General features: G+C 35.8%; 1 protein-coding gene across 3 annotated transcripts in view; it reads right to left on the bottom strand.

Annotated features, from left to right (window-relative positions):
* Window positions 1-6,686: 6,686 nt before the first annotated feature.
* LOC145664996 (uncharacterized) overlaps window positions 6,687-25,633 on the bottom strand; it is a 39,714-nt gene continuing 20,767 nt past the window's right edge. For all 3 annotated transcript variants that reach the window (XM_081732179.1, XM_081732178.1, XM_081732180.1), the window contains exon 3: window positions 6,687-24,564. In XM_081732179.1, the coding sequence (XP_081588305.1) occupies window positions 22,643-24,535 (1,893 nt within the window). In that variant the 5' untranslated portion in view covers window positions 24,536-24,564 and the 3' untranslated portion in view covers window positions 6,687-22,642. The remainder of the gene's footprint in view (window positions 24,565-25,633) is intronic.

The raw sequence follows: 25,633 nt of genomic DNA, 5'->3' as shown, positions 1-25,633 counted from the left end.
TTTTTACTGTCTTTATTTCTTGTCACCCAAATACGATGTGCACTCTACATACATACTTATCTTAAGAAGTAATCTCAAGGTCACTGTGTAGCTGCCCTTAGACGTCCCTTATCCCACCCTTTCACGTCCTAGTCGCGCGCTTTCTTACATGTCTTATTGGTGTAAATGGGGTTGCTAACCCTAATAAAGTTATTTAATTGCGCATTTACATACTGTCAGTGTTAATCTGAGTTCTCTCGATTAGGTCAGGTACGGTATCTTATATACATAAATGAATAGGTTATGTATACAAATCCACATCGTTGATTTGGCATATTTTTAAGATACTGTATCGAAGAGACCGTAGGCTATTTAGATTTTTTATGTATATCCTACGGCAAATTATGGAGGCGTTAAAATATCAAATAATACTTGTGATAAAATGGATACTTTTAAATATCTAGGATCAATAATAACAGATGAAAACCATATTCACGAAGAAATTAAAAATCGAGTAAAAACAAGGAATTCGTGATGTTATTCACTTCAAAATCTTTTGTCGTTGCGAATTCTGTCGAGGAATTTGAAGCTTAAAATATATAAAACGATAATCATGCCTGTTCTGTATGGTTGCGAAACATGGTCGCTTACTCTGAGGGAGGAACGTAGACTGAAAGTATATGAGAACAAGATCATGAGATGAATATTCGGACCCAAGAGGAACGGGAATGGCGGAAACTTCATAACGAGGAACTACATAATTTATACTGTTTACCTAAGTGTCATCAAATCTAGGAGGTTCAGATGGGCAAGTCATGTAGGTAGAATGTAAGAAAAGTGTTAACCTGAAATCCAATCGGAAAACGACCATTAGGAAGACCTAGGCGCAGATGGCAAGACAATATTAAGATGGACCTCGCAAAAATAGGAATACAAAATAGAACCTGGATCCAGTTGGCTGAGGGCCAAGAGCTCCACAGAGTTAATTATGTATCTCCTAAGAGGGGAGTTCAAAGAGGAAGAGGTGGTTGTGGACAAACATCGTTTTTTTTTTTTAAGGGATCTCTAGTTTCCTCCAACTTTCGTCATGCCACCATTATCCATCTCATCGTCACCGTCTCCCATAGCTTCGGTGAATAATGGTATCACCAAACTTTAAAAAAAAAAAAAAAAAAAAAAAGTCTCATAAGGGAATCCGCGAAGGAAATAAACTATTTTGTAGAGTAACAAAGAGATAGGTAATTCTATATAATATAGAATAGGAATAAAACCTTCTCTTATAATCAGGATTCATATTCCTGAGCCACTCGTCCTGATTAAAGATCCTTTAGTTTCTCTCAAAATACACCAAATACTGGGCTTAGTATTTTTTTTTCTTTTTTTGAAGAACTTTTTTGTTTTAATTCTCATTTCCAGTTGGCAATTTGCTATCTTACAATAGATTTTACGATTAAAGAGTCTTTGTAACACGTGATAATTCTACTATACGCCGTATACTTCGCCAGATACGCAAGGACTCGGGATTTTCAAGATCTGATTCCGTTAGTGTTAAGAAAATAGAGGTATATCTTTAGTTTTTTTTTTAACAAGCATTTTCGACTAAGTAACTGACACATGGATTAAGACATTATTTGTTTGTACTAAGACACAAGTATGTACTACTACAAACACAAAGGGAAAGGAGTCACATTGCTTTTTCTTCCAGACTGTCTGAAATGCCTGTTCCTTTCACGGGGAGAATTAAGTCATGGAAACTATTTGAACCTTCTCTCCCCATTAGGATACACATTTCAATGAAAGTGCAACCATAAAAACTCCTTAAGACATTCTATTTTTAGGAAAATTTTGAATCATCATCTCCCTTAGGATACTCCCTTTAAGTAAAATTATATGATAAAACCCCAGCTTAAGCTAAGTACTATATATGTTTCAAAAACTCATTTCAAGCTCTTCAATTTTTTCCCCACGACGCGATCACAAATAGGCAACGTCGATTTAAAAAGAAAGAAATTATTGAAAATGCCACCCTTCTCCCTTTAAAATGGACTGGGAGAAACGTGTCCCTTTATTTTTAGTAAGGAATTTATATAGAGAGTTTCATCTTTCTAAATTGATGTGTTCATGAGATATTGTATTTCTGCGTGAAATTCTAAACCCCTTCTGCTTCCATTAGGACACTCTCTTTGATCAACCTAACATTTTTAAAAAAATCCAGCTCAAGATGTGTACTATCCAGCTTTCAAAATTCATTTTAAACTATGTATGTTTCAAACACTCGTTTCAAGCTCTTCAATCGTTTCCCCATGATGCAATCACGAACAGGGAACATCGCTTTCAATGTGAAGAAAAAATTATAGGAAATGTCCTCTGCCAGCCTTGAAACAGTAATTCTAGTTTATATATCAGGATTCATCTTCCTAATTAGACAAGATCGAAGATACTCAATTTTTGGCATAAAATTTTGAACTTTCCCCCTCTTAGAATAAAAGTAACATGATAAAAACCCGTTCGAGGAACAAATCTACATCCAAAAATTTATTCCAAACAGTTTAGCCATTTCTGTAGGGATAGATTACAGTTGAACACTTACAGCGAATTTGATCGAACGGTAACAAAACTCGTTATTTCCCAAACATTTTTTTCGATGGTATTCTGTTCTGATGATACCTCGGTAAATAAATATTTTAAGCCAATTCTGAAACTAGGCGTGTATTAAGAAACACAATTGAAGAAAGTAATTATAAATACATTAAGGTCATTATTTCAATGCTATTTGGAAGTATATTTGGGGGGATTGTGTGGATTTCATCCCCCTCCCCCCCCAAAAAAAACGCAAAAATTTCAACAACCCTGGTCTCTATAGATCTAATGGAAATACAAAGTCATAAGCGATAGGACGCACACCTAATCGGCCGTCCTTCTTAACAACTTCCTCCACTTGCGCAATCATGTCCATTCGGCTTGCCCGTGGTCGAGGTAGTTTCGGTTCATTATCAAACGACTTTCGAACTTCTTTAAACTTCCGTACCCACTAATTGAACATTTTCCACACATATCTCACTGAGTTATAAAGTATAAGACAAATTTTGACCAAAGCATATACTATATGCTAGATTAAATAGTATATGCTTTGGTCAGAATTTGTCTTTTATTTTATACAAGAAGTTCAAAAGCTAGAATGAGTGGTGCTCACTGAGTTGTCGATTAATATCAATAGGTGTCACACCACACAAATGGAGAAAACGGATGAACACATGCTCTTCTTGCACACTGAACGTCGCATTTGTATCAAAAACGATATCACTCTAGCGGTGGCTGTAGGAACTACGAGCGCTGCACGAAGCTGCCTTCTATACTAGAGCTTGCCTATTTCAGGTGTGTCCTCGGAAAATATGCGAAACATACTTCAACCCCACACCCGCCGCTCTCTTACGGAGAAAATCTTTCCTTTGCTAAGGGAAAAGAACTGAATGACTTCGGCTGTGTTGCCAATTTGTCATTCAGTCGTTTGGTCTTGACGAGTGAAGATCGCAGGCTACTTAGAATGGTTAACAAGACAGAGCATAGCAAAGTCTGTGAAATAATTCATTGTGGCAACACTTCTGCAACCAACAATTGAAAGATCTTGGCTGCAGCAACTTGTCCCTTCCCTTTCGAGGGAGGAACGGGAAAACACACATCGACAGGAGCGCTAGAAGGGGCACACCTAAAATAGAAAGACTAAAAATGTTTGTGTATTTTAAGATGAACCATATCCTTCTATCTGTTCACAGTACCGGAAAAAATTCTAAGAGACCTTGAAATTTGAATTACTTACGTACAAGTAACTTGTAATTAGTAGATACATTGCAAATACAGTTCGTCTCAGTGCTATATATATATATATATATCAAAATATAGCATATAAATAGACTAAAGTGAAATATTTCAGTTTAACGTCCCACGTTTATGCCTTTTCGGCTAAGGGAGACGATTAACCCTTTAACTGGTTATGACGTAGTACTACGTCATGGCCTATGTGCAGTGGAAATGGCTACGACGTAGTGCTACGTCTTGATTAAAAAGTAATTAATGTTCAATGACAATGACGAAGGTCTCTCTTGAAAATTTTTCTTCTTACATTTAAATGGGAAATAAATTAATAGATGCCCATGTCTTAGATTAATAAATGTCTTTGAATGCTCATAATGTGCAAACAACATTGGCTTTTGGAATAACAGATAGCACATTGCTGCTGCAATATAAGAAGCAGAAACTGCCTCTCAAAACAGTAGTAAACGTCTTGGTGAGGCGGATACGTCTTTGTAACGTATTTTGTTTATTCGTGTGTTGTTGTTGTTGTTGTTTGTGTGAAATATACATAATTTTCATAGTTCTACAAAGTAAGAATGGCGTCCACAAGCAGAAAGAAGAGGTGTGTGATGAAGAGACAATACATGGACCGCTTGAAGATGTTGATTCAGATGACAATATGGATGACTGGTTCAATACAGATGATAAAAGTGAGCCAGAGACGTCAGAAAATAAATATAGTGATGATGGTAATAACAATTCGAACAGTATGACTTGGAGTTCCAAGCCTTTTGGTTACGACGTATTACTACGTCTGCCACCTGAGTGTACGGATTTTCATTAAAAAAAAAAAAAAATACCAGTTAAAGGGTTAAAGCAAGTGAGTGATGATGGAAGAATTGGTGGAATGAAAAATGGGAGTACCCGAGAAAACCCACGGAGACGATGTTGTTCACTACAAACTTACTTGGACGGGGATTGAACCAGCGACCACACGCACCAGAAATAGAAATAATTACTGTATGATTACGATTATCCTATACAAACTGCGGTAAACATGAATAAATTTTCAGGATACACCACAGACACATTAATCAGAAACTAAAACTGGGAATAATAATAATAAAAGCTAATTTAAAATAACTTGAAAAGGGGAAAAAAATTGTGATGATTTATTTTTGATACATTTGTAAACTATATATACACATGCCCTTCCATGTGTAAATGTACCCCTCCTCACCTCTCCACACAATCCTTATTGAGATTCAGGCATCTATCTCACTGTTGCACCAATTTGTCCAAACCCTTTGCAAAAAAATCAGGTCACTGCCTATTTAGAACTCTCCTTATACTCAGTTTCACTTCTTTATTATCAGCTGATGGAAGTCGCTTAGGTCGAACCTGAATTCTTCAGCAAAACGCAATTCGACATAAGTGATCTGGTCTTTTGTTGACGATAACGTCCACCTCCGCTCAGCACGCAAACAAGACACAAAATTGAAGAATTAGGCTGTCCCAGTCTCCATACAGCCTCAATTTAGAGCCGAGTTACTTCCATCTTTTTCCGGAGTTAAAGTCTGCATTGAACGTTTCAAAACAGATGAAGTACTGAAGCAGAATGTGAGGACAGTGATAAATAGCCAAGGCCCTGATTTTTCGCAACGGGTCACTTTTGTAAACTGTTTGTAGCAGTGCATGTGCATGATCCAATCCATAAAGCTGATGGAATTAAAAGCAAGCGAAGTAGCTCAAGTGGTAGAGAGTTGGCTTCGCATTCGGGAGGTCGCGGGTTCGATTCCCGCTGCCGACCATCCTGATTGGGGTTTTTCAGAGTTTCCCTCAATCCTACCAGGCAAATGCCGGGATGGTACCTACTAAGACAGGCCCTGGCCGATACCTTCCCAAATCCTTTCCATTGTTGTTGTTGCCTCTGAGCTGTATCTGGTGATTGTCAAATAAATAAATAAATAAATAAATTCAAAGCACAAAAGAGTAACTGTGAGGTCTTGTCGGCTGAAAATTGAGGCGACCCGCAGAAAGTACATGTGCGGGTTAGGGGGTTAAGAGATTTATAAGTCATTTATTTTCCCTGAGGTATCCGCAGAAATTCTGTCACATCACTGAACAACCAACTGTTGAGAGGCAGATCAGAAATCAGTTTCCCGACAGTTAGGTAACGTCCAAAATAAGATAAATCTAGAGTTCTGCGAATTAAAAAGAAGGAAAGAAAAGACTAAATATATTCATAACGCCCAGTTTATTTTGCAATCATTATTGGGCAAAAAAGACTTGGCACTTTTACTGGAGTAACAATTGCACTCCCAATTCACTTATTTATATTTTTACATTATATGTCATTATAGATCAAGTCAAATTTATTTTGTGAGGCTTACATCAGCCAAGAAGTCACAAAATAAGGAAAACCTCTTAATAATAAACGATTTAACACTATTTACAATAAAGATAATACTGTCTTTCGTTATACTCAATGTCTGTAAAATACAGCGTATTTTCTGTCTACTTGTAGCTTTGTACAAACTCAGTCTGACCACCATTTTTTAATCCTCTCTTTTTACAACAGACTTCATAAAGAAGTTCTGTGAACATAAGTTTTTTGTCTTTCATGCAAGAATAAGCGAGTTCTCTTATGTAACATACTTATAACACTACAAAAATCTTATATAATATTCAGTGAATCAAACAATACTGTATATAATATTTTAATTCTTCTTCTACACTCTTAAGAAGTAACAGGATTCTTGTTCGTTTGTAGAGAATACCACTTACATAAAATATACTTCACTTTTTCTTTTATATTTTAAAAATATATATATATTAATATATACATACACACATTCGCAATGACAACAAACACACAGCGTCATTTGTTCTGAATTAAAACCTTTTCTCTACTGATTCTACAATTATTATGTCTTTTAGGACGTTTTAAATCCTCCTGGCCTTGGTTTAAGATATCAAGTTTGTCTGCAGGTCTTTTCTTTGTATTTTCCCGAAAATTTTAGAAATTAAGTCTGGAATTAACTGCCGAATTGTGTTCTAATTACACGCGAAAATGATTTTAATCATCTTAAATAATCTGAAAATGTAAGAGGTGAAGGGCGAGTTAATTAAATTTGTAAAGCGTTTCTACATTTCAGAAACGATGTAAAAGTTAAAGAACAGTAATTAAATTTTACACTGCTGCATTCCTAAAAATATTAACACATAAAATACATAGTATTCTCAAAAGTTACTCATTGTTGCGTTGTTGAGTAAAAGTCAACTGTCTATAGGCTGCTCAACAATAAGTAACACTTGTGAAAATTATTTTAGATTATACCACTTTACAAGATTTTAAAAGGTCTATAGTAAAATGTTAATAACCTTAAACTTTTCTAGTATTTTGAAGTGAAAATATACTGAAAAATTCAACCATTACAAGGTGGCACCAAAATGAAGAAATTTAAGTTAATACACACTTTCATAATGCTAATAGTAATAAAAAAAATATGTAGAATTTAATCATCTTTTCCGATATACTATTTAATACTGTTATCTAGCACCTGTTCTAGTTTCAAAGTATAAAAATAAATCAAAATTGAATACATGGGAATAAAATGGCAGAAACATAATACAATTATAACTTACTTTAATGTGTACTACAAGGAAACCTATGTTCGCCGCTATTTATTGCACTGAAAAGTAGTCAACTTGGACAGATAGCCAATTGACAGAAAATATATATATATTTAGCAAATACTATTATAAACTGTAATATGAGCATTTCTAATGAAATAACTATTCATTACCTTAGTTCCAGAAATTACTGTAAACATTGCCTGTCAACTGCTTGTCTCCTTCCTCTATGGAAATACTAAAACCGGCCCTTAATTTAGTTCTCCATTGACTGGCAAACAACTACACTCACTGTGCTAATGAGTTTAATCATCAAGCACTGGAGAGCTATTTTTTTCTTTTTAACACTTTGTAACATTAATCCGATCGTCATTTGTTTTAAACTTCCTACAAATTCTCCAAAAGAAAAGCACGTGAGAGAACTCAAGAACATCCATAGTCCAATAAATTCGTGTGCACTGAAGAAACAAATATCTTGCAGTATTGAACACAAATGGAAGAACTTAACGGTGACCATACTTCGCCAATAACAGAACCCACTGCGTCCTGTAGATTGATTCTTTCCCTTGGGTTCACTACCCTTTCAAAATATAACAAAATAGTTCAAAGATATTTTGAACAGGTTTATAAGAAATAAAGAAGATTGCGTAGATTGCCGAATGTTTATATGCCTAACATACAGAGGTGAATTTAACATCATAACCGGTAGCATGGGAATAACTTCCTTTAGTGTGGTAAAATTCCAAGACAGACAAGGTGACCAACTTCCAGAATGAGTAATATGTATCGTACGCGAAAATACAGGTTCTATAAAAATGAAACCAAGTTACGCAGGAGGTCAAGTTACAGAACAAGAAGAGGTTTTTCTGCATCAATCATTCCATACGATAATTTCGACATGCCATCCTACAGCAGACCCTTTATTTATTTATTTATGCTGCTTAATACCAGGGATGTAAGAAGGTTTTAGTATCAACCGGCATCTGCGAAACAGGCCCGCTGCAGGATTGCAAGCTGAAATTATCATCTCAAATAATTTATACTACGAATTAAGATAAGAAGTTATACTTTTTATCGAGTCTTGCGTAAAATGCGTACATTAACGCATTATGGATGAAATATTTTAAAATACTTTTAAAAAATGCATTTGAGTCTCAACCTAAATTATTTTTTTTCATTGAAATCAAGGTAAATACAACACAGAACGGACAGTAGTTTCTAAACACATCACTCTGATAAATAATTCTTACGACAAATGCGCGAACGCACTACTGAGTTCGTGAGATTGTGGATACAGGCGTGTGTATATATTCGTACCTCGAAAATCTTTCGTGAGTCGAAGGAAAAATGTTCACAAAACTTGCAAATGAACAGATTTGTTCGCGTAGAGAGAGATTCGTGAAACGCGGCTCCACTATAAGTAAATTCTATTTATTGTTAAGCCTGTCCTTATGCATTTGAATGCTCATTACTACATATTCGAAATACAATCACTAGAACCACTTGATATTCTCAATGACCATTAACATTTCTTGGATAGGAGGAAGAACTATATATACATTACAATGTCCTTAATTTTCTTGAGACCTTAATATCAAGCTATACAAGTTTTTAATGAAAGTTAAAATTATTTATACCTAATATGTACACACTAAGTAATGTAAAGTCAGAAAAGTTAAATAGAAGGAACTGTTGTAGATATTAAGACTAGTTTTCTTTTGATTTAAATGTGTAAGCCCTCAAGCTTTAATTTATTACAAGTTTGAGCAATTGCGTTATATTGAAACCTCAAACCCTTTTACGAAGAAATGTATGAACGTAAGTAATTTGTCTAGTACTTATATTCGAAATACTACCAATGTGTTTACTTAGACAAGGAAAAATGAAATTTTACCACCGAAATACCTAACCTAAACAACAATTAAATTAACTGATATCTTCACTGTTCAAAATCAGTGTCCATCATGTATTAGACAGTGTCCATCATTCTGAACAGTGTGAAGAAATGAAGCAACCAGTTTGATTTTCGTTCTGAGTACCAAAAGATACTGAAATATTTCTGAGCCACTTGGTTGCTTAGAAAATTTACTTATAACTTTACTCCTCCCCCCCTTTTTTTTAAGTACGAGTGGTGATCGGAAAAAAATTACAAAGCCTATTATGACTTGTGTGAGAAAGATAACTGGAAGATCAACACACCTGATGATAGAAGACACTCAACAACAGTCCTCGTTTTGTTCAACCGCTTATCACAACGGCAGAAAAGTTTTCTCTTTCATTTGCATAGAAGAACGCGTAAAGTTCTCATAGCCACCGTGAGGCAGTATTTTTTACATAATCGTATGCTAGATATTAATGGCCAGACATTTTTTTTTTTCTTTAGAACAGGGAAAAGGTGAAAGTCAGTGGGACTAGCTCAGGCTTGTAGAAGGGGTGCTCTAGTCGTTCCAAACGAACGTCAGTGGTGAAGAACTGAGTTTACCGCTGCGTCCAGGGTTGTCATTAACAATATTAGTCTGTCTTTCGTTGAAGGTACGACACCACTTCCCTACATGTTTCTTTGAGATTTAGCCTTCTCATACACCTCCACCATCTGCCTATGAATGTCAGCAGGTATAATGTTTTTCGCTCACAGGAACCGCACTAATGAATGTAACCTCTCTTCTACTCTTGGCCAATTTTCCAGACGAGTCATCATTTTCAATGTCCGCTTCTCGGGTATACATGATCAGAATTCGAAGTCTGCAAACGTGCACCAAGACAGACATATTATTGATCTACAAACAAATTTTCGTTAAGTTACAGTGAATAACAAAACTTTTATGCTTTGTAAACTTTTTCTCGATTATTCCTCGTATATAACTTAATAACAACGAATAACTTCTAACATTTAGACCCTATTGCATGAATTAATAAATAAATGTTTTTCAAGACCTTAGTATAATGTATATATTTACGTATCTGAGAATTACGACGTCTACAACAAAAGATTTGGAAGCAGTTATTACTTTGTTTTATATGCGCCGGCTACGTGGGTACTCCAGGGCTCAAGAACCTGTTGGAGGTGCACTATTGAATTTTTGCGTTGGAGTTAACTTCAAAACTACACTTCCATGCGGTGAATAATAAAAAGAAACCATAGTGTATGTGATTCCCAGGTTAAATTTTAGATCACGATGCATATGTGTTGAATAATCATTAATACCAATTTTAGATTCTTAAGGTTTATGGAATATCGAGGATCGAGCGATATAACATTACACACGATAATAATAATCTGTGTGAGTATAATTTTGTATAATTACTTCTTTAAAGAACTTGGTGTTTGTTTGATGTACCAATTTACACCGCAATAATAATTTGTTCTACTTGCCGCGACGGGACCGCAACCAGTAGGGCACCTCCACCATCTAGTTATAATATACTAACTATTACATAATAGCAGTAAGGTCATTCTGAGCAGAGTTGCGCTACATAGTGTGTCTAATGTTCGTTGACAGCATTAGATATATTAACCAAATTTTGTAGCAGTTACCATTGCTGCAATTTAATACCAACAAAGTTTCGTGTTTAAATTACTGCATGACTTCGAAGAAAAACATTTTTACAACATTCAATCAGGTTCCAATACACTTCATTCACACGTTTCCTATTGTAATAAAGCTAGAATTGGGAGAATATTTGAACTGTGATTCTTGTAGCTTTGCATTCGTTGAAGAATTGAATTCTTTAGAAAATCAGTCGTTATCCACGTGAGCCGACGTCAAGCACCTGAGCATCGTTCTTTGTCGTTTATAAAAGAATTTAGATGTAATTTCAATAAACGCTATTCTGGTTAGGCATCACGCACTCAAGACACTGTAACACAATGAACTATAGCAAAACTTACTTTAAAAAGTGTTCTGCTACAAGTGTGTGAATTTCAAACTGATATTTCGATTATCTTCAGAAATAATCTAATTTCTTCTTGGAAAGTAAATAAGTGAGCATATAACACATAAAATGTACATTAATGCTAAAGCATACTTGCATTAGATATAGATAAATACATAGATAGATAGAACGAAATTAAATGAAATCTTTAAGTTTTGCGTCCCACGGTTATGCCGGCTAGGCTAAAGGAGACGACAATGATGAGAAATGAATGGAATGAAGAACGTGGGAGGAAACAAGAGAACCCCGAGAAAATCCACGCACACGGTGTTTGTCCACCACAAAGCCCACTTGGCACGAGCTGGGATCGAACCAGGGACCCTATGCACCAGAGGTGAATGCTCTACCACTGAGCCACCGCGGCCCAGATAGATATAAATATATAGCCATGCCGATATGGTTTATACTAGCCTGTTTACAAGGCGAACTCATTTTTGTAATTATTTACACATTGTGAATAATGCGGATGAATCACACGAATCAACAATAGCACCAAATTCGTAGAAACATATGCTCATTCATGGAAGGTAATTTTGAAGGAAAGCAACCCCTTTTCATAATTACTTTTCCAACTACCTCCCCTCCCAATCTTATCCCGAATCTTCGGCTTGCTGTACACCACAGGTTAAAACGGTGGCTAATTAAAAGCTTTGATTTATTTATTTTTAGTTTGATCGCCAACCAGTATATTTATACAGTATTCTAAGACTTCGTTATATGTATATGATATAAGGCAAGCGTATATGATAATAAGCTACCATGGTTTATTACTAAGCTTGTTTAATTAGTGTAGTTTATCCAAAACATTCAAAATGTGTAAATTTTTATCACAAAATTGAGTGTATTTACACGTTTTATGTATTATTCGCTCAAACTTTCCTTTCCAAAGAAGAACTAAAAACTACTTCTAAAAGGTGTAGAAATCAAAAAGATCCTTTTAGCACACCCATTCACAATAAACCCCGTTGCAGACCAGCGACGCATTGGAAATATCAGTTTAAAATTTAACACATCACTTGCAAAACACTTCCAAGAGATATTTCCACTAATTACACGTTCATAGTTAACATTCCTTTGGAACCCACTTTTTTACTAGGTGATTTTTGGTATTCATTCATTGCGATATATACATGTATAAGGAATTCTAGGATTGAATGTTATATTATGTCATGTTCTACAATCAGATTAGCACCTAAGTGGAACATTACCGTTCAATATTAGCGACATAGCAAGATGAACCCGAATTAATCAATAAATAAAACCCACATCTGCCTAGAAATTTAGGCTTTTCTACATTATTGGAATTAAGGTCTTATCAATATACTGCCCACGGGAATTATTCATATCGATGTCACACGTTATAAAATACTTGGATATCTATGCAACCGCTAGGCATTATTATTCAAGCTCGAGGTTTATTTTGTATCTATTATCATGTGAAAATGTTAGTGTCACTTTGCTTAAAACAACATTTATCATAAATTGGCAAAATTCCACTTACGTTTAGTAATGTAATTAAAAAACAAAAAAATCGAAGATTTTTCCAAATTCCCTTCTGAAGATCGATTATACCAGCAATTATATGCTCTAGAACTGATTTTCGTTTCCATTACAAATACACTAAAATGTCTAGAAATGATTAAAAGTTATACGACATGAATAGTTCTCTCAAACACAAATTAGTTTTACAGAAAAGGTTTTCATTCAGAACAATATTGAATAAACACCCGTATATCATAACCACAGTTGCAATCATTGGCTTTACATTCATATAGCTTGTAGAAGTCATTACACAATAATAAGAACAAAAAATGTCTATTCAAATACAACTCACTCAATTTAAAGACGAGAGAGAGAGAGAGAGAAAGAAATAGCTGTAAATGCATGCATATTTCAAGATCGTAATTAATATTTTAACGTGTTTTTCAAATAAGAAAAGAAATGCACAAAATTCACATAAATAATGAGAGCTTTAAAAGAACATATATATATGCCTAACGTACAAAATTTATCTTCATTGAGTTATACATATGAATTACATACTAAGTCAAACTATACATATATCACTATAGAAAATCGTCAGTGGAAATGGATACCTGCCTATACGAATTATTTTTTCAACAACTTGGAAGTAAGTGGGCCGATATCAGTGAAATTTGTTGTGACTTGAAGCAGATGGTGTCTTACTTAATATATATATACACACCCAATTAGTTACATCCAAATACGAAGTAGTTGACAAAAGAATCTGTATAGGCTGGGATCTACATTTGCTGACGAATGCACAACCAAAGTATTACTTGCTGGCAACCACAAATTTAATTAAAAATTTGTAAGAAAGTTTTATTATACCTTTATGATCAATAAAAGTAGGATTGAAAAATTAAGTTATTCTCGCTGCAAGATGAAACGAGAGGCACTTTTTGAATATTGTGTCACCGAATAATTCTGCCCTTTTTAGTTATAATTTGTATACTGTATTACTCAAATATGAACAGAATCAGATAATAATGTGCCAGACGTTTTCCTTATTACATTATAATAAAAACCTAAATTAATTGAATCTTTACATTAATAGTTATATAATTCACGCTTGCACTCAAAAGTAACGTTAGAACGATTTCTCGACAATTAAAATTATATTGTATGTACGAGGGGCGCCCAATAGGTTATTTACCTAGACAGGAAGGGAGGGACGCCTGACACACACGCCATAGGCATTGTAGGAAACTCCGCTGCGCAATTTGAGGTCAGTCGGAGCAATCAGTGGACGTGAGCAGAGTGTTTGTGTTACGCCACGTAGCGAATGTTCGTGCGGACTTGGACTTCTTTATACACGGCCTGGAAGGTTCAGTCTGCCATTGCTGACTGTAGTTTCCAAGTGTTGAATCATCCTCCCTACAGTCCGAACATGGCCCCTAGTCACTATTTCCTATAATAATAATAATAATAATAATAATAATAATAATAATAATAATAATAATAATAATAATAATAATAATAATAATAATAATAATAATAGTAATAAAAACCTGCAGGGACAACGAGGTCCAATAGGCTGTTTCCCAGTGGTTTGCAGGCCATAACAAAGACTATTTTTCTCTGGGATTTCTTCGCTGCACACAAAGTGGCGACGGTGCATAGACTTCAATGGGGACTACATGGAAAAACACTGATGACAGCCTCGGTGCTAAACGGGACGTTAAATTCAAACACAACTCGACAGAGTATCCCAGCAGGAAACCGCATTCTTTTAGGAGGTGATTCTAAGAAAGAAAGAAAGAAAGAAAAAAACTTCCTATGACAATGTGGCCTATTCTCAACGGTTTGCGTGCTACGGGTTGTTTACTATTTTTGAATGAAAGTATTTATTGTTCATCCAGTAGCTATTCTACATAGGCGAGAGGTAGCGTATTTGTATGGTGACGACATCCAATTTATGACATTACTGTGTATCAATGGAAGGCAATGGAGATTCTTTTACAAAAATCTAAAAGATCTCTTATTTCTGACGTTGAATAGATTTTCCATTGTATTCACAATGCCACACGCTACATATTCATTAAAAATGACATCTCATCACCATTCAAATGGGTTATGTCTCACATCTGTACTATAACTACAGGATCAGCAATAAATACTTTCATTAAAAAATAGTTAACAACTTGTAGCTCGCAAACCGTTGACAACAGAACACACTGTGATAGGATTTTTTTTGGTTAGAATGACCTCCCTATCATATCCCAACGGGACGTGATTTCCCTCTGGAACATTGTATAGTTGAAACAAAGAAATATCTTTTTTTTTTTTTTTCTTTATTGTTTCTTCACTCTTTCTCGCGCCTACCATCCCATTAGTTATGTCTTCCTCCAACTAAACTCTATTTCTATCACGTGACACTGCATTCCAAAACGTCCTCCACCTGGTCGATTATAAGCTCTTTCTGTGTTCTTTGATTTTTCTTTTCTCCCTTCTTCCCCTTTCAATCTGATGAAGCTTTTTAACGAAAGTATCAGAGTGTATATTTGCTGAGCTCCCTTGTGACTGTATAGTTAGCGCACGTGTCTTCGGCGCTGGAAACCTCGGTTCGAATCCTGCTGGAAGTTCACGTGCTTCGGATCCCACTTTAGGCTGTAGATCCATGTCTCATATAGCCTTAATACTGAATTCTAATCCATCCGCCTATCTATATATACTTTTTTGCTAATTGAAGGTATACGACAGATACTGAATAAATTCACTTTGTGGATAAGGAACACATCTACATGTTACCACTTCCGCAGCGCATCGGAACACATTGACAAAGATGCGAGAGAGCATGGAAATAAAAATGAAATCTTTCAGTTTTAGATCCCACGATTATGCAGTGTAGACTAAAGGAGATGGTGATGAAATTCAAATGAAATTGTGGAATGAAGACGGTGGGGAAACCTCGAGAAAATGCACGAACATGATGTTAGGCCACCTGGCGTGAGTTAGGGTCGAACCAGGGACCCCACGCACCGGAGGTGAACGCTCTACCACTGATCCATCGCGGCCCCCTACTAGGTAGCATCGAAACTGCATGGAAACAGTCCCCCCCCCGGATATAATGTAAGGACCTCATCTAAGTTTCCCTTAGTGCATATTATAGTGTGTATGAATATATTTTCGCTGTTTTTTGGTAAGTACTTCATTTTCTATTTCCGCTTCGGATTTTCTTTGTCCCATATACAACTGACGCAAAGAAATCTCGAAACGAAAACAGAAAATACTTACCAGAAAATAGTGAAAACATAACCACATACTTAAAAAAAAATTAATTAATTAAAGAAAGTAGTTGTGCAGCGTACAAGTATGCGCTGTAAAACAATGCAAAACAACTTGCTTAACGCATAGTTACATGTATGGTTATATTACAATTAACAAAATATCCTACTTCTATTGATCACATCTCATTTGCTTCCTTCAAACAAAACATTCGCATGCATGGCATGCTGTAAAGACAAAAAGGAAAAAAACAGGAAGTTATCACCATAATTCTGTCTGTCAATATCTCATCGATTACATAAGAAAAAAATATTTAGTGCCTCGAAATTATGATATTCAGATACCCCGAATTGTATGCATAAAATTAATATGTTACACATGAAATAAAGATATGATGTCACCCGCCATTTTTGGATCGTCAGCATTTATTCAATCATACATATATATATTCTTAAGGGGCGAAATCCCTTTATTTTTGACCTTACAGCTAACAATTTTAGAAATGAATAATTCCAGAACTGCATTTGAATAAAATTAGTATTGAAAACTTCCAGAAATAACGTACCAAACGGAATCACTGGATTATTCCGATCTATTATATCCACTACAATAATAATTAAAGAATACATAATAATAATAATAATAAAAATCATAAAAAAATTTTTCATTATGAATCCGTATGAAATACTGAGACTGCAATTATCTATTATCGGGATAGCTTTCTTTTGATTTTTCGATTTGCACACACTTTTGCTCACCTTTCAACAATTAAAAAATAAATTTGGAAAAGGTGAGACTTTGGAAGAAATAAAACTTCACTCATGAATATAGTCTCAGGACATCTTGGCTCTACTTGTTATTATTGTTATTATTATTATTAATATTAACAATAACAATAATAATAATAATTACTATTTTAATTTTGACCAGTGGCAGTTCTTGAGGGAATCACATCAGTCAATATTCCCGGATTCTCATTCGAATTAAATAATCGAATTCACGGCCTCCTCACGGTTATTACGATCTAAAATTTTTCAAAGTTTATAAAAAACTATCAGAAAGTTTATAAAAATAGCCTTTACTAACCGCACAATGACAATAAAAACCGCCTGGTGCGGGACCCAAGGCATGAGCGACGATCGATACTTTATAATGGAATAATTAACCTTGCTCTCGTTGAAACCTACGACGTCAATTGTACATACATTAAAAAACATGGAAAACACTCAAAAATTAAAATTTTTCTAGATTTTCAAGATTTGTTTTCGAAATTCACGGCTTATTCCATTTTTTTTTTTTCCATGGTATACAGAATCCATGGCTTATTCACGGTTTTCACGATTGGTGAGCATCCTGAAATTACAATATCATGCTCCAAGCTAAGGAAAGTACAGAGAAAAGTACAGAATATTATATACGTTTCTTCCCAAACTTTGTAGTAATAAAACTGTAATTTTGACTAATGCGACTTCCCTCTAAGAACCGCCACTAATTTCGATGTATTTAAGTTTTCAGTTCAATCTTTTGTAGTATGTTAAAAGCTCACTCAGACACAAAGTGAGAATTATGTTCCCCAACTTGCGATTACCAAAATAGGAAAATGCACACATTTTAACACAAAGAAAGGAAACAGAAGTCACATTCATTATCTTGCATTGCTTTTATACAAGAAATACACTCACAATATATTCTCACAGAAACATAAACACACACACATCTTAATCCCTTTGTTCAGATCATTGTTTCATATGTTTTCTCATAATTTTACTTAATAACACACACTTAATATATCTAATTAGAAATTTTCAATTTTTGTAAGGCTGGACTGCTATAACATAAAATTGAAAATAGATTCGGAGTTTAAAAAATTCAATATTACCACTGATTAACACATAATTTGTTCAATATTTCTTTAAATATATAATATATACATACATAACGCTTTGTTCATTATGGTACAAGGAATACATTGTTAATAAAAATTGCACATAATTTTATTATTTTGCTGATCATTGCTCTGTTAACTGAAACACTCATATTATTTACTTTTTAAAAAAATCAAGAGAAATGGATGAAAAATAAGAGGACTGGTTTCCATTCAGTACATACTTTATCTTTGTCTTTTCAATTTTAAACCTGACTTGTTCATTGTTTAATAAACGCATTGCATACCTATGTTCACACAATACATATTCTTGTTCGACAAAAAAGATAATAATCCCCGTAAAAAAACAACTTTAATTTACACCAAGGGAGAATATTCTAAAAAGAACATTTGAATTAAAAGACTTGAAAAACAGACAAAAGAATTACATATTTTGTTCGCTACAATCCTACCCATGGATGGCGGTCCAAGTTCATTATTTAACGTGATATTACATTGCTTTGGATAATTTCTATTTTAATGGGCATGCTGTATTTTAAATCAGACATTTTCATAACATTTCTTGTTTAGAAATCCAAGTAGTTCTTAAACATAGCAACGGAAAATCTATTCTACAAAAATTAACCCTTAAAGGAGCACACTAAGTTACAGAGTAGCATCCTGGTGGCCAAGAAAACTATTCAAGAGAAATGGATGAAAAATAGAAGAACTGGTTCCGAAGATCCCGGGTTCGAGTCCGACTCCAGTCATTCACTTTTTGTGTGTTATTGAATTGGCACCTACAGAGAATCTTGTGTGTAAAAATAAGTTTAAATTGGTTGTTTTCTCCTTTAAGCATTTTTATGTATTGCTAGAGTTACCAAGCAACTTTTCCTTATTTGTTATTCACAAGAACATCTTGAGTAGAAGAAGTTAAAATGTCAAAATTACGAAACCAAAAATAACACTTCAAAAATTTTAGAAAATGCGTTTATTCTATAAAATTGATCTTACAGGCTCAAGGGCGCCCAAGTTGTGGTTTTCAGAGGGGGGGGAGTATAAGCGACATTTCAAATATAGTTTCAAATTTTGCGGTAACTATTCTAAAAATTCTATTGAGTTTTCGATCTTCTGAAGTCCAATTTCCGCTCGCCCCCCCCCCCCCCTGCTCCCCTAATGGGCGCCCTTGTACAGACTTCACTACGCTTACCCCTCATCTTTCTTGAATTTTAGAGAAAAATCTGAGACACGAATGAATACTAAAAATTTTATCAAGTGACCCACATAGTATCCGCAAAGTGCTATCAAATCAATTAAATAACTCTACCCCCCCCCCCCCCAACCTTTTCTTATAGGCCCCAAATCTTAGGTCATAGATTATAAATGTCCGACAATAAAATTTCAGCACTATATGAAAGGCCTTTAAAGCAACTAATAGTTCACTGAATAGCATTCTCCAGCTATTATCTGACTCATTGGTTTCTTTAAGTTATTTGCTAATAATACTCAAAGAAAAGTGGAGATGAATGTAAGAAGATTAAAAAAAAAGTAAGTCTATAGATATACAGTTTCTTGTTCAATCAGTTATATATTTTGAGGATCAAACAACTGTCTAAAACGCATGATCAGCACCATTTGCGTATGACCAAAATATACAAATACACAGATATAACACAACGGACTATTCACAAATATTACTTAATGACTAGAAATGTATGAAAAGTTATATCAGACAATACATGCCTGTCCATTCAGTATACTCGTAATCTAAGAATATTTTACTTCAAGAATTCAATGAAGAAAAAAAACGAGCAGCCCAGCCTTATACAATACAATGGCTTACATCTACTAATATAATTGCTCCTTTCAAATCCTGTCTTGATTCAAATGTTTCACTAACAATTTCTACTATATACAGGGTGTTTCAAAACAACACCGACAACATTTGGAAGATTCCTACTCACGCAACAATTTTTATAAAAGGGGTTTGGCTATGGGCATATAATATGAAGTACTCACGAATTACCTCTATAAAAATTGTTACGGAAGTGGATAGGGCACATACTAGTTCCTAAGTAAAGTGCTTGACCCGACTACGGTAGGTCAAATAGTATTCGAGCTATAGACCTTTAAAGTTCATTTTTTTCATATTTTCGGCAGGCTGTCACTCCGAAATGATGGATTTTTGCACCTAGGTTGGTCTATATTTTTTGTCTTACCTTGGTTGTCAGGAATAACCTCCCAAACGTTGTCAGTGTTGTTTTGAAACAGCTTGTATATAAAATGATAACAGAGTGTACTGTGATGGCTAAAACGACTATTTTACGTTCATTTATTATTAGCACTGTTCAGCTTCAATAGTTGTCACGTAGATTAACGGGGACTGAGGTACTAGCATGAATCATACCGGTAGCAAAGAAAATCACGTCAACCCATTCCGTTTCGTGGTACAATATCTGTAGACACAAGGATTGTTTTTTCTGCATACAAATTTTTATTCCGACGAGCACAGACTGATACCAATGGAAAACTAAAAATCATTAGTTTACTGACCTACTCAGACTAATGTAGATGGATGACAGTGGAATAAAGAAAAAGGACACCGAGGAACCTCAACGAAATCCACATACAGAATTCGGTCCATCGTACAGCTTGCTTCCCTTTCCTAACGTTCTGTTTACCAGCAAGAGTTATAGAGATACGTTCAAAATTAAAGAAAAGGTGTGTATTTTTTTAAAACAGATGTATATTAGGTCTTTGCGAAAGATTGTTTCACGGAAAGTGTACTAAATTCCAGTTTATGCTGTAAATAGTTTGCACTGTTAACAAGAAATTCTTTCAAAATAATCGGGTGAAAATATCTGACAATAGAAGACTTATATATTGCACTGATTGTGCAGGCCCTTCTTTTAAAAACATACCTATACAAATGCACTAAATTATACGCCACTAGAGCTTATAAAAGTAAATTCCAAATCCGAAAATTGTAACTTCATTTACTTAATGTTAGCATCAATTTAACACGAACTTTTCAGCATGCAGGAAGACATAACGAGAATTTCTGACATTCTTGAAAAGAGCAAGTTGCGTCTTGATTTCACTTTATACCGCGAGGGAAAAGTCTGAACCGTAGCTTCTTTGTTTTCGTAAGTAGAGAATTTGAATACGGAAAGTTTGGACCTTATTGGCTGGATACCAGCTACAAGGTGGCCCATAATTATTTCTTTGATATTTAACTGACTGTAGTTACTTGTAATTCTGGACAAAAAGTTTCGATATGGCAACACTGTGTAACCTGAGGGTGAGAATATAACAGTTACTGGACTTCGAACCGTTAGTGTATGCCAGACAGGATGGTCGGGTTGAACCAAGCATTCCCGAATCGCTGGGTCGGTCGACGTGGATCTATGGAATGGCCAGCTCGACCTCCCGATTTGAATCACCTGACCTTTTCTTATGGAGTGTTTTAAAGGACAAAGTGTATCAACATCATAGATGCAATTAGGCCAAACTACAAGAAGCTATCACAGAAGAGTTCCACAAGATACCAGCACGTGTCTGTCAATCTGCTTATGACAGCCTTGCTCTTCGTCTCCAGGCATACACTGAATTTCGATGGTGCATTGGTGGCCTATGCCATGGAGAACAGAGATTAAAATTCTTTTAAGAAAAGGTCTGAGAGTAATGAGTTTGTGTTCAATTTTATGTTGCTAGTTTCTTTACCGCAGTTGAAACATAATATACACAATTATGGACCACCCTGTAGATCATTATTTTAAAATACATTTCTCTGTAGAAAACATTCTCTTGTTTTTTTCCTTTCTTTTACGAAGGAGTGAAAATGAGTGTATGCAGTCACAATATATGAATTCTCCGTCTTAAAATAAACCATTTTTTTATTATGCATTAATTATTGAAACCATTCATTTGGAAGTTACTGGAAGAAATTAATACGAGGGTAAATCAAATGAACGCCTCTAGTGGTAGGGATGGTTTAAAGATTAACTGAGACTTCAGTCTGTATCACAACCCCTGAAATAACAAAAGGCAATTTCTTTTCGTTTATGTAAAATAGTAACATAATGCTTGAAACTTCAATATTGTAAAAATATTGAAACAAACATTAGCTAAGTCTGAAGAGACAAACAAAGTCTGAATAAAAGATCACCTCAATGTACACTTCAATTACAAAATGTGTCCCTCGTTACGTATAATATACTCCGAAAAAAAGTCTCAAGACAGGATAGAGAACAGAGAACAATACTTTGAAGAAATTACATTTGAAAATAAAGCCTGATGGCACTACCATGAAACATGGTAATATTATGACTACTTTAAAAACTACAGCTACATATAGCTATTATTATATATCGTATATGGCAATATCTACAATTAACATAGGTAAACATTGTAGGCGGTATTGTAAAAAAGAAGTACAAAAATAATCCAGTCAACATCTCAACTGACCGTTCTTTCGTTAACCTCTGCACTAGAATTAGAATAGAATATATATAGTTCTATCTACATACTCGAGCATTGCAGTAGTAAGGCTTCGCCTATGGTCTCAACAAGATCCAAGGCACACCACTCTTTTCTAGCGTACACATGAACACAACTTGTAGGCAAACAATCACACACACTGAAAATATAGGAGATGTATAAAAACAATTAAAAAAAAAAAAAAACAGCTCATGTAATAATTGGCACTGTGGCTCCATCTGGCATTAACGCCACCGCAGTCACTGGAGTCATGGTGCCGACAGACACCATGGATGCCATCGATGCTATAGATGCCATAGATGCGACTGATGCCATTGACGCCACTGAAGCAACAGGCATTACAGTGCCTGCTGGGATCACTTGGTCTACAGAGCCTATGGACACCCCTTGTTGTTGAAGCTCGGCTTTCACTCGCTTCGCGATATGAGTTTGTGTATGTTTTCGCAAATGATCTTTCCGATAAAAAGCCTTCCCACACTCCGAACACACATGGTTCTTCTCACCAGAATGAATAATGAAATGCCGAGTGAGATGTTCGTTTCTCTTAAATCCTTTGAGACAAATAGTGCAGACGTATGGGCGTTCAGGGTTATGCCCTTGTTTATGTCGGTCCAAATGCTCTTTTCGTTTTAATCCCGCGCCACAAATATTGCACACAAACCGCCGCTCAAGCTTGTGACCCATCATGTGCTGTTCTAACAACTCCCGCTCCGGATATGCCATGTGGCATTCCGGACAACAATACAGGGTCGAACCGTCCAAAGCGGTTGTTAATCGGATCTCCCCCGGTTTGGGTCGCGGCTTTTTTTCCCTTGGCTTCTTTTTCTTTTTGGGTTTCTTCCCGACAGTGGCTCCAGGCTCCTTTTTGATGCTGTCCGCAGAGAATTTGAGGAAGTGGTGAAGAGTCAACGGGAGCGTGGAAGCGGGAAGACGAGATAGATACTCGGCAACCGCTGAACCAGGAGTTGCTATGCTCTGCCACGGCGTGGGAACCTGCTGAGAATAAGATGACCGAATATTGTCAAAATCGTTCGCAAGTTTAGAATCTGACTCAGCTTTCTCTCCATCAATGTTGTCATCATCTTTTGTGGATACCCCTTTGGAAGCTTGGATTACCTTCTCGGCTTCGGCAATAGCAGCGGCGTTCTCCCGAAGCATTGCAGCACACAACTCCTGCGGCTGCATTTCAATCACTTCATATTGTTTGTCCAGAACTAATGCTTGAATTGGTCTCGACTCTATGTTCTCCGTAGCTGAATCTGGCATGCTAGTTTGTATATTTATACTTGACGTATGAGATGCAGGGGAGGAAGTCTGAACACTTTGCACACTAACGTTCGGAGTCTGAGGGGAAGGAAGCGTTTGTTGTGATGAAGGAGTCGTTGGCTGTTGAGTGTGAACAGGAGTCGGGGGTTGATTCGTTGTTTGTTGCTGCAAGGAACTTTGTAACGAAGTCTGTGGATTAGGGATCTGCAAGTGCACTGGTGTTGGCTGGGAAGATGGCGGCGTCGCTTGGTGATGTGGAAGTGGTGGTTGTTGTATCATATTTGGTGGTGCATTGATGGAATGTGCGTTCGCTGTTGACACATGAACAGCAGCCACTTCTGCAGGGGATGTAGCCGTAGGAGCCTGACACGATATAGCAACCTGAGCGGTAGCGTTCGAAACGGGCACTTGCTGCACAACCATTGCTTGACTATAAGGTACAGCCACGACATTTGCAGCTGCTGGGTGAAAGTGATGAATAGGCATGGCCGCCATGTGATATTTGGCGGCATTAGGGTTGATCATGGCCACTGGTTGAGCTGCTTGTTGATGTGATGTCATGTCTCCAGGTCGCACGAACTTCCCCATATTGACAGGCATGGTGAGTGCAGCTTGGTTACCGAAGTGAGCAGCAGCTGGGTTCGTATGTTCTGCCGTGCGCAGGTATCGGACGCCATCATTAGCAGCGAGCACAACAGTTCCAGAGCCCATCATTTGTGGTTGCAGTGCAGCTGAGCCATCGTGTGCAAATTTCGCTGCGAACTGATGGATGGGAATGGAGGCAGGGAAATGGCCTCCGAATGGTGTGAAATTCATTGTTGTAGATGGAATTCTCTTAACATCACCTGTCAAGATAATAAGGAAATTACATTCACGCATATTCGAAGATATCTTAAAAATATAAATAAAATAAAATAAAATAAAAACTACGTATACAGGGTGTCTACTACAATTCCAAAATGTAAGTTCATTACTTTTTTGTGAGCTTTTCTTTACCAAACCATAAAATTTCCTACATTCAAAAACTCTATAACAGTATCTATATTCTGTAGCACTTATCTTTATCTTATCTCTACTTTCAACGCCTATTCCCTGGAGCGATAAAAACTTAGTGTCTTTTCACATCACTTTCAGTATATATAGTGTTTTGTTCGGTAACTAACCAACAGCGAACACTCACAAATCCACTAATCTTAAAATTACATATCTAAATACACATGATGAACATATATTGACAAATCCTTAGTAATCCTTTAAAAATATCACACTGATTGTAAACAGTTGTACTGATGGATTCTCTCTAAGTTGGCTAATATTGTTTTACCCTTTCTTAAGCTTTCTCAATCTTCTTTTTGCGGCAGTTGAATAAACTGGTTAGATGTCTAGGTGCTTTCGACGATGCAATTTGTATCGCCACTGCTCGATGATGCCAGCTGAAGGACAATCTCAAGGGTAAATTAGGTCAAATTTTCATGCATGCGATAGAAGCGTGTTTTGCTTGCGATTTGGTACCATCTACAGCCGACCATAGACATTTTTGGCGGTGAACTTTGACGTTTTATACAACAACATTTTCCAATCTCTATTTATACTTGTACAAATAAATAAAATTAAAAAAAAAAAAAAAAAATCGTGACCCAAAAGCTAAACTCCGTGACCTTCGTGACCAATAGAGACCCTGGTATATTTAGGTTTCTACTGAAGCCATTATGTGATTTGATTTGATATGGCTCAGATGTCAAAACTAGACATATGAATTAATTCTAAGCTAAATAGGGGGCTACAAGAACAACAAGAATGGCAAATGGTCCATACCCGCTATCGCTGGATTGAAAAAAAGAAATAAAAAAACTTCCATCATATGAACATGGTTTAGCGCTAAAGAGCAGAGAAGAGTCATACTAACATATATGT

This window comes from Thermobia domestica, chromosome 11 (genome assembly GCF_964235325.1).
Source record: "Thermobia domestica chromosome 11, izTheDome1.hap1.1, whole genome shotgun sequence".
Classification (NCBI taxonomy): Eukaryota; Metazoa; Arthropoda; class Insecta; order Zygentoma; family Lepismatidae; genus Thermobia; species Thermobia domestica.
This window is presented reverse-complemented; position numbering and strand designations above follow the sequence as displayed.